This window comes from Tympanuchus pallidicinctus, unplaced genomic scaffold, assembly GCF_026119805.1.
Source record: "Tympanuchus pallidicinctus isolate F22 unplaced genomic scaffold, pur_lepc_1.0 scaffold47, whole genome shotgun sequence".
Lineage (NCBI taxonomy): Eukaryota > Metazoa > Chordata > Aves > Galliformes > Phasianidae > Tympanuchus > Tympanuchus pallidicinctus.
Window position 1 is genome coordinate 336,095 of NW_026294766.1, and position 9,817 is coordinate 345,911.

At 49.1% G+C, this 9,817-nt stretch overlaps 1 protein-coding gene across 1 annotated transcript; it reads left to right on the plus strand.

The window, feature by feature from the left end:
• Positions 1–617: 617 nt before the first annotated feature.
• Positions 618–6,905, plus strand: LOC128090478 (keratin, type II cytoskeletal 5-like). The gene is made up of 9 exons (XM_052702860.1): positions 618–1,307; positions 2,085–2,305; positions 2,769–2,829; positions 3,302–3,397; positions 3,511–3,675; positions 3,782–3,907; positions 4,423–4,643; positions 4,764–4,798; positions 5,027–6,905. The coding sequence occupies exons 1-9, from the start codon at positions 618–620 to the stop codon at positions 5,506–5,508; spliced, it is 2,097 nt and encodes a 698-aa protein (XP_052558820.1). The 3' UTR covers positions 5,509–6,905.
• Positions 6,906–9,817: the final 2,912 nt, after the last annotated feature.

A 9,817-nucleotide genomic window follows, 5' to 3' on the forward strand; every position in this document is an offset into this window, starting at 1 on the left:
GTCTCTGCCTGACGAGTGTGAACAAAGACGACAGGAGAAGTCAGAGCCCTGAGGAGGTGTCAGTCCTCATGAACATCACTCCCTCACTGTGCTTTCATGCAGCAAAGTCCCATGCAATATTTATCTTCAGCTTTACTCATTTTAATTTCAGTGCCTTTCACTTGAGCTACTTTGGAGGAATCTCCACTAAGCTCTTTGGTGATCTACTGCATCTTAAATAAGGCAGGGGTATCTGGGTAGATATTTCTCTTCTTCGTCTTTTTTTTTGTTTCCTTTCTTTTGCTTCGTAGGGATGAAATAAAACAAGGCATCTGTGCAAGCATGCTTTGCAGTAAGGTTGAGTGATTCTTGCCAGAAATCAGTTAGGTAATGCTTCTAGCTGAGCAGCTTCATGCTGTCTCCAAGAGGTGTTTTTGGGTGCAATCAGTTTAACAAGTTTCAATCAGACAGCTGGCTGCCTGGCACGTCAAAACCATGAAGGCTCTGAGTTGATCTCTGGACTTCCATGCAACCAAGCCCAGATCCTCAGGGGGATAAAAAGGGCCTCCCCCTGCTTGCTCCTCTCACAGAGCTGCCCACTCACAGATTGCTGTTCTTTATTGTGATCAGCTGCTGCCATGAGCCGGCAGACGTACAGCACCAGAGCTGGGGGTGGAGGGCGGTCATACAGCGCTGCTTCAGCCATCGTTCCTGGGGGCAGCAGGGCTGGCTTTAGCTCGGTGTCAGTGTCACGATCTGGAGGAGGTGGTGGTGGCTTTGGAAGGCTCCTTGGAGGAGGAGGAGGTGGCGGAGGTGGTGGAGGTTTTGGCAGCAGGAGCCTCTACAGCCTCGGTGGTTCCAAGAGGATTTCCTTCGGTGTTGGAAGCAGCTTCCGGAGTGCTTTTGGAGGTGGTGGATCTGGCCTGGGAGGTGGCAGCGGTGGTGGCTTTGGTCTTGGTGGTGGTGGAGGGGGTGGTGGCCTTGGACTTGGTCTTGGTGGTGGCGGAGGTGGCGGTGGCCTTGGACTTGGTCTTGGTGGAGGCGGAGGCGGAGGTGGCGGTGGTGGCTATGGCTTTGGTGGAGGTCCTGGCGGGCTTGGCTTTGGTGGAGCAGGAGGCATGGGGGGACTTGGAGGGATGGGTGGTGGCAGGGCTCCCTTGGGTTTTGGTGGCCCTCCTGGCATGGGCACCATCCAAGAAGTGACAGTCAACCAGAGCCTGCTGGCACCCCTCAACCTGGAGATCGACCCCAACATCCAGCAGGTGCGCAAGGAGGAGAAGGAGCAGATCAAGACCCTCAACAACAAGTTTGCTTCCTTCATTGACAAGGTGAGGTGTCATCAAGTGCTATGGAACTGTAAGAGGGAGAAAGACAGAGCTGTATCTACAAAAATACGGCTTCAGGAATCTTCAGTCTCTTGCATGTTTCCTAAATATATGTCAAAAAGTGATATACTTCTCGACAGCTATAAGGCAGAAAATGAGATACTGAAAACTAGAGGCTTAGATTCAGGTTTTGTTCCTTGAAAATAAAACATGCTAGTTCAAATATTAGTAAGCCAGTTGCTTAAGCAAGCTGTCTCTGTGAGGTATTATAGCAGAAGTGTGGGTCCTTATGTCCAGTTTTATTGCCTGCAAGCTAAAGCCCTTTTTGCATAAGTTCAAGTCCTTTCTTGGCTTTTCCTTGGATAAGTACCTTATATATAGTGTAAATGAGCAAGAGGCAAGGCAACTTAACTGCCTTTGACTTGTCTTGTAGTGCTCAGATCTTAGCTTTAATGAAGGAAGATAAATATCACCTACAAAGAAGGAAAAAAAGATTTTAAAGCAAGCAAGTGGTGAAGGAGCTGAACCCACATTTTGTGATGATTGCTCACCAGCTTGCTGAATTACACTGTCTCTCATTAGAACTGTCCATCAATGGAAAGTTTGCTTAGCTACTGGATAGGCTAACATAGCCCTAGATAGTCCAGGTGATATTGATAACTGGACTTAATGCTCCTGGTTTGGGATTTACTGTGTCTGTGCTGTGCATCAGTCCCAGTTACTGACTCTTGGCCATCGGCATTTATCTTCTGCTAACCCCTTTTACTTCCCAATGCCCAGGTTCGCTTCCTGGAGCAGCAGAACAAGGTGCTCGAGACAAAATGGACCCTCCTGCAGGACCAGAGTCAGAAAAACAGCACAGGCAAGAACAACCTGGACCCACTCTTTGAGGCTTACATCAATAACCTGAAGCGGCAGCTGGCCAACCTGCTGAGCGAGAGAGGACGCATGGACGGGGAGCTGAAGAACATGCAAGACCTTGTTGAGGATTTCAAGAACAAGTGAGTGCCTGTTTGGTGGCACATCCCCGCAGCCTGGGGTGAAATGTGATGCAAATTGTTCAGCTTAGCATTAGGCAGTAGGATTAGTCTCACTTAGAACTAGTTTTCTCAAGGACAAACATCTAGCCTGAGATATTCATCAAACTTTCTATGAGAAAGGGGAAAAAAGTGCTTTAGTCCATAACATGAGACCGGATGAACCTCCCTGTAAAGCATGGCTCTCATGCCGTGCCTCTCCCTTCAAAGCCCTTGCTGCCTGGCATGGCAGAAGAGTGCTCCAGCAACATTTCTCCAAGCAGAAAATGCAGGTTCCGCCAGGACGTGGCAACTTGCAAATGAAAATCATCTCAAGCTGCTTTATGTAAAATGTCACTCTCAACCCAAATCATCTTGCAGTCCCACCTGTACAGCTGCTGTGCTTGCCGAGGTGTGACCTAGCACAGCTGTCTCTTTATCCCTGTAGGTATGAAGAGGAAATCAATCGACGCACAGCAGCAGAGAATGAATTTGTGGTGCTGAAGAAGGTGGGTGAGATGAATTGTATGGATGCCGAGCCATCCCAAAAAGTGCAGTAACAGATAGGAGATCTCATAGAGATGCATCCTCATCTTTTAAAGTGGTGTTATAGTTTTAGGAGAAAGGAAGGAAAGGAGCTGAAGGAGGATGAAAGTCAACTCTTGACACCAAACTATGCATTCATGCTTACTTGAGCAGAATAGATCATGTAGATATAAAGATGCTGAGCAATGCTGGGAAATGCATGTCCCAAGGCCAGATGGACTGCATGCTGTCCTTATCCTCTAGCAAGGTAACACCCAGCACTTCTCTTGGCCAAGAGATGTTCTCATGGTGGCCTTCCAGGAGCTTGTGCCAACCACAGCTTCTCCAGTCATGCATTACCACTGCAGCAGCCTGTCCCTGAGACCGACAAAATCTTGGTAGAGCCAAAGAAGAGATAACAGGCACTGCAGATGTCCCACAGCTGTTCTTTTCCAGGATGTGGATGCTGCTTACATGAATAAGGTGGAGCTGGAGGCCAAGGTGGATGCTCTGACTGATGAACTCAACTTCCTCCGAGCCCTCTACGAGGCGGTACAGACACCCTCCTCCCCTGACTGTTCTGTCATCACTCCCAGGCAGTGACAGCCACTACAGATGGCATTTTCAAGGTAAGTGTAGCTGGGTTCCCATGTGCTTCCCCACAGGAGCTGGCTCAGCTCAGCACACAAACGTCTGACACCGCTGTCATCCTGTCCATGGACAACAACCGGGACCTGGACCTCAGCAGCATCATAGCTGAAGTCAAAGCACAGTATGAGGACATTGCCAACCGCAGCCGGGCTGAGGCAGAGGCTTGGTACCAAACCAAGGTGAGCATGCTTGTAGGTGTACTTGTGGGAAGAATTATTGCTGTCCCTGCGTGAGGTTGTCTGAGCCACCTGGACATCTCTGAATGTTTCCTCTTCTGAACCCCAGTATGAAGAGCTGCAGGCCACGGCTGGGAAGCATGGGGATGACTTGCGCAACACAAAGGGGGAGATTTCTGAGCTCAACCGGCTCATCCAGAGGATCCGAGCAGAGATAGAGAACACAAGGAACCAGGTAGGAATGGAAAAAGAGCCCTATTCTGGTGTCCCTAAGCATTACAGCTCTGCTCTCTGCCACCATGTGCTGAACAGAGAAATCAGCAGCCACAGAGCATGATGTACCTGGAAGGGTATTGCTGTGTCATGCATCAAGCCAGGCTGGCTTTGCAACTGCAGGACTGTCACATATGGCTGACTGACCTCAGCCATAACCATTGTTCATGAAGACCCCAGCCAGAACGGTTTTCTTCCTTCACTGAATCATAGAATCACAGAATGTCTTGGGTTGGAAGGGACCTTAAAGATCACAGAACCATAGAATGGTTGGGTTGGAAGGGACCTCAAAATCCCCTGTCCCACCCCCAGCCATGTACTGGTGCCACTCCTCCCTCCATCAGCGGCCCAGGGACTCATCCATGGTTTTAAGCACCTCCAGGGAAGGAACACCCACAGCTTCTCCAGGAATTGTGTTGTCTTACTCTTACCCAAACAGAAAAGCAGAAGTCAGGATTCTCTGTTGTCCTCTTGCAGTGTGCCACCCTGCAAACAGCCATCGGAGACTCTGAGGAGCGTGGGGAGCTGGCTCTCAAGGATGCCAAGGCAAAGATGATGGAGCTGGAGGATGCCCTGCAGAAAGCCAAAGCAGATATGGCCCGGCAGCTGCGTGAGTACCAGGAGCTGATGAATGTCAAGCTGGCCCTGGACATTGAGATCGCGACCTACAGAAAGCTGCTGGAAGGCGAGGAGAGCAGGTGGGAGCAGAATCCCTGCAGAAATAAATAGCAAATGTCACTTTTCCACTCTGAGAGTGTTGGCCCCCTTGCCTGCATCTGCATTTTGCTCTAATGTCCCCTTTATTTGCTCTCCAACAGGCTGAGTGGAGAAGGACTCAACCCCATCGGCTACTGTAAGTAACACAGCGCATGTCTTCTTTGGGCCCATTGAGAGTAAAGGAAAAGAGAGGTTTTACCCAACTGCTCCATATAAGACATTCAGAATCTACCAGAACCCTTAGTGACTTGGGGACAGAAGTTGGGTTCAGGCCCTATGGGTCCAAGCCTTGATGGTGGTGCTTTCTGGAACTGGCTGACCACCAGATTAGATGTCCAACATTCTGTCTGTTTTTCCCTTGCAGCAGTGATCAGCTCCAGCTCTGGCACAGCTGGTGGAGGAGGAGGATTTGGTGGACTGAGCCTAAGTGGAGGTGGCGGTGGAAGTGGATTTGGTCTTGGAGGTGGCGGTGGAAGTGGATTTGGTCTTGGAGGAGGCGGTGGAAGCGGATACAGTCTTGGAGGAGGTGGTGGAAGCGGATACAGTCTTGGAGGAGGTGGTGGAAGCGGATACAGTCTTGGAGGAGGTGGTGGAGGCTACAGCTTTGGAAGCGGAGGAGGACTTGGACTTGGAGGTGGGGGTGGTCTCGGAGGTGGGTATGGAGGTGGCAGCGGGCTTGGGCTTGGAGGAGGCAGCAGCGGAATTGGGCTGAGTTCTGCAGGAGGGAATTTCAGCTCTGGGAGCGCAAAAGGCACCAATCCAGGTGTGAAAATCGTCTCCAAAACTTCCTCCAGCAAAAAGAGCATAAAGAGCCAAAGCCTGAAGAATGCCTCACAACCCGAGTAAAGTGATGCTGCCAGACCCCTTCCCCCAAAGCCATCGCTGCTGCATCACTCCTGTACCGCTCCCGCACCCATCACCTCTCTGCTGTAGTTCTTAAGCATTTGGGTTCCACCTCAGGAAAGCAGCGAGCACAAGCTAACTTGAAGCACCAAAACAGGTTTCAAAGGAAAACACAGGTCTACAAGATTTTTGGAATGGGGAATTTTTTTATTATTGTTTTTTTTTTAATGAGGGTGAGCAGCCTGTAATTGCGGCTAGCTGATGGCCCTCAGCAGCACAGATCAAATAGCAACTCAGACGCAATAACTGGGTTTTACATTCATTGTTCTGGCCTGCAGAAGCCCAGGGACGGGCTGGGAACATGGCTTCCATCCAGGCTGCTTCTCCCTTCTCCCATGGCTTCTCCCAGGCTGCTGGAACAAATCAAACTCGTCCCTTCAAGTCAAGTAACTCATCTTCACACATTTCCATACATCTGTGAGGGGTTTTTCTGCTAAGCAGAAACACTCTGGGAGGCTTCTGAAAGATCCCAGGCAGTGGTTTGCAAGCTCAGTGCTCCTCTTAAGACACCCTCTTCTAATGGCAACACATGAGGAGACACTTCTAAGTTACTGAGTTTGATGGAAAATATCCCTCTTTTCCCCACCTGTGGCTGAGCTTTGAAAAGTGCATTGCTTCCAGATGTGCTGAGCAACCACACAGCATCTGGAAAGATCCCTGAGATGTCCACAGAACCCTGAACCACTCTCACTTCTGTCCTTTCTCTTCCTAAATAAATGTTTGTCCCATAGCAGCACCTTGCATGTAACCTTGCAAGTGCATTTTGTCTCCTCTGATGGATCCCAAGCAGGTGAGAAAGACCTTGTTCCCTAAATTATCAGATTTTTGGGATTGTTTTAAAAAATAACCAGAACACAGAGGTTTTCAGCAGATCAGCCTTTGCAGTTACATTGGGTTATTGTCTTGCTTCATGCTAGGTTTTGTGGAAATGGCTTTAAAAGTGCTGAGATCACCCCAACGCCCAAACCTCACTGACTTCCCCCATGGTGTCAGCAGCAGCAATCAAGGTAAAAGCCTGCTGAGACAAAAGATCCCTGCAAAAATTCACACAGAGGGCCACGTCCATGCTGCTCCAGGGGGACCTCATCCGCTCCATGGGGTATGCGTTTCTGGGCCAAAAGAGATGCATTTGGATAAAAAAATGCATTCATATCTCAGCCCAACGCATGGAAAATGTGGCAATCAGGAGCAGGTGCCAAAGGTGCCCCTTTCTGATGGGATCTGCCCCTGTAGTGCTCCACTCTGCCTTTATTTTGATGAAAATACCAAAGAAATTTGCAGCTTTTTATACTTCAACGGTAGCAAAACAATGCTATGTTTTCCTTCCTCTCTCTTTTGGGAACGTGTCCAATAAAACAACTGTAATGTATTTGTTCCTGAGTGCTTTTCTTCCAAAGCAGAACCAGCAGAATGAGCCTGCAGAAAACTGAATGGGGTGAGGATTTGGTTTCACTTTAGGGAAAAAGTTTCAAAACTGAAAAAGAAAATGCAATTAAATGCTTGAAATCAGGTGCGTGCTGTCTGAAACTGAATCGAGGTGTATGGGAAAAGGGGAGGAAGGGGGACAAAAAAAAAAAAATCAGGCATTGTTTTCTTCTTGGATCATTAGGATTAACTCAAAAGCCTTTCTTCCATAAAAGAGGGTTTGGGACAGCTCTAAAAGCTCAGGCAAAAGTGAAAACAGGAGAAATAAAGGTCACACAGTGTTTAATTTTGGCTTTCTCAAGGGACACAGAGTGCAGGGCTCTGGGGGAGGATGTCATCAGGACAATCTGCGCTGAGGGTGGTTTTGGTGATGGAGCAGAGCAGCCTATGATGCCTGCAGGTTTGGTGATTGTAAAAGGGGAAGGAGAAAAAAATAAGAAGAGAAAAGAAAAAAAGAACCCTCAGACAAACCCTCACAGCTTATTGCATTTCAAAGGGCCAGATGCTTCACTCTGCCCCCTCCATCCCCAGGGCAGGCGCGTGCGCCCAAAACCTCGCCAGGAGCCGGCAGCACCGAGTGAAGAAGCACCACCCAAAAATCAAAGGAGCTGCAGTGAAAGAGACCAAAATCTGGAGGAAAATCCCCTCTTCTCAGCCGTCACAGAGGACGGTGTTTGGGGCAAAGAGACCAAAAATGAACAAAGGTTAAAAATAAATGGTGAGTCATCTCGGGTTGTGCGCCCTGTGCTAAGGATAGAATCTGCAGAGATTCTGCAGAGCGTGGTAGGAGTTAATGCAGCTAAGGATGACCTAACCTCAGCTCACCTTACACTGCGAGCGTCTTTTATGCCAAGGAGAATAAAAAAAGCAAAAAAAAAAAAAAAAAAAAAAAAGGAAGAAAAAACAGATAGGGCCCAAAAGGGAGGAAAGGAGGTGGGGATGCCCAAAGGGAGCAAACGCAGAAGCCCTGGGCAGCTACAGAGAGAGCAAGGAGTGAGACACTGCAAGAATTCTCCTCGAGTTCTGTGCCTAACCAGCTCACTGAGCCCTTTGTAATATTCCACTTAATTACCACTGTCTGCAGCAACAGGCTTTCCTAGAAGAGCTGGGAGGTAATGAGTGCCTTGCCTTGCCATGAAGCCTTTTTCTCTTTGTGTTAATTACAACACTGTGCTTGGTTCCCAGGTGTGACTTTGCATAGCTCTAGGAGCCAAAGGCATGCTCCCCGCACTGCTGCTTGGCCCCTGTCCATGGCTCCATCTGCAGCGATGGACCCATCCACCAGGAACCCAACCTCTGCACACGTGCTGTTCTCCCAGCACGATTTATTTCATGTCAATAGCCCCGGCAGCATTCCTGGAATTGGCGTTAGGACTGGGTTCTACAGTCGCTGTGCATCGCTGTGAAATCAGAGCTCCTTCAGCTTCGGGATAGGTGGGTGTGGGCTAGGTTTTCCTGCAAAGATTTGGTGTTTTCAGTGCCTCCATTCCTGAGCTGAGAGCACCCCCTCGCTACAGCCTGGCCCCACTCCTTTTGCTCACCCCAGTGCGCTCCATGCCCATGACTCACATCTTTGGCATCATGCAGTGGATGGCATGGATGAGGGTTGGGAGAGCTTTTATGATTGCAGCAAGGAAATAAATAAAACAAAACAAAACAAAATAAAATAAATAAATCAAAAATCCCTTCTGCTCAGGTTCTTTCAAGTTCCCAGACAGAACAAACGGCAGCTGGAAACACATCAACAGAAACAAGCCATGAGATGCCGCAGATACCCTGGAGCGACTCATCCTGGATTATGTTCCGTACTTATTGCTCACGTAGCCAATTTTTTAAAATCTCTTTGATTCAGCTTTATCTCTCTGCTGTGTGCTGTTGGTTTATCTGGCACACGGATGGCAGCTGGGCTGGGTCTGCGTTGCAGATGGGTTTGGGTGGGTGGGGGATGTGCAACTCATCCCTTTGGGGTCACAAGAAGAGATGCCATCCAGTGCTCCTGCACCATCCCAAAGCCCCACTGCAGGGCAGATTCAACCTGAGCTCAGGATCAAGGAGAAAACCATCACAGATGATCTCAGCAGAGCGAGGGAGGGGTGGGAGGGAGATGGGGGAGAAAGTGGTAAGTTCCCCTCTGCTGAGCGCAGTGACGTGGAAATGGCGGGTTTGAGGGCCAAAATGGGGGGAGCAATACAAAACAGCTTCCTAGGGAACTTCTGAGCCCTCAGTTGGCTGGAAGGCTCGGAACAAGAACAACTCCCCAGTAGCTCTGTAATATCCTCTTTAGAGGGGTCAGCACACAATTTAATGCAGTTTCATGTTATTTTGGAAAGGTGAGTCCCTTGCTGTCTTTGAAAACAACAACAGTTGATTTCTCTGTTCCTCCTGCAATGGAGAGACAGATTTTTACTAAAACAACCAGCAGACACCTCCCACTCAGCCCCTTATCCTTCAGAGCTCTTTTCCAAGAGGAACCAAAAGTACAGAGCTGGGAAGGAGATCCTCCTCTCCCGCTGCCAGCTCTCCCTAGGGCACAAAACCCCAAATCAGGCAGTACTGGGGACATCAGCCCCCATTTTTTTCACTATGTAACACAACACAGCCCTAAATCAGGTGGTCTGTGGGACATCAGCCCCCATTTGGTCACCATGTAACACAACACAACCCCATACCAGGTGGTCCTGGGGACATCAGCCTCTGTTATTTTTATTTTTTTGCATTCAGTGTGCTCAATCCCAAATTTCCTCTCACTTCAGAGCAGGGAAGCTTGCTGCAACGGGTGAGCTTGGCATAGAGAACAGGATCTCCTGGGGCTCTGGGAGCTTCGTGC

Coding starts and splice junctions, on each gene's coding strand:
- LOC128090478 (XM_052702860.1), top strand. CDS start 618: ATGAGCCGGCAGACGTACAGCACCAGAGCTGGGGGTGGAGGGCGGTCA. Junction 2,306..2,768: donor GTTGAGGATTTCAAGAACAA/GTGAGTGCCTGT, acceptor TTATCCCTGTAG/GTATGAAGAGGAAATCAATC. Junction 3,676..3,781: donor AGGCTTGGTACCAAACCAAG/GTGAGCATGCTT, acceptor TCTGAACCCCAG/TATGAAGAGCTGCAGGCCAC.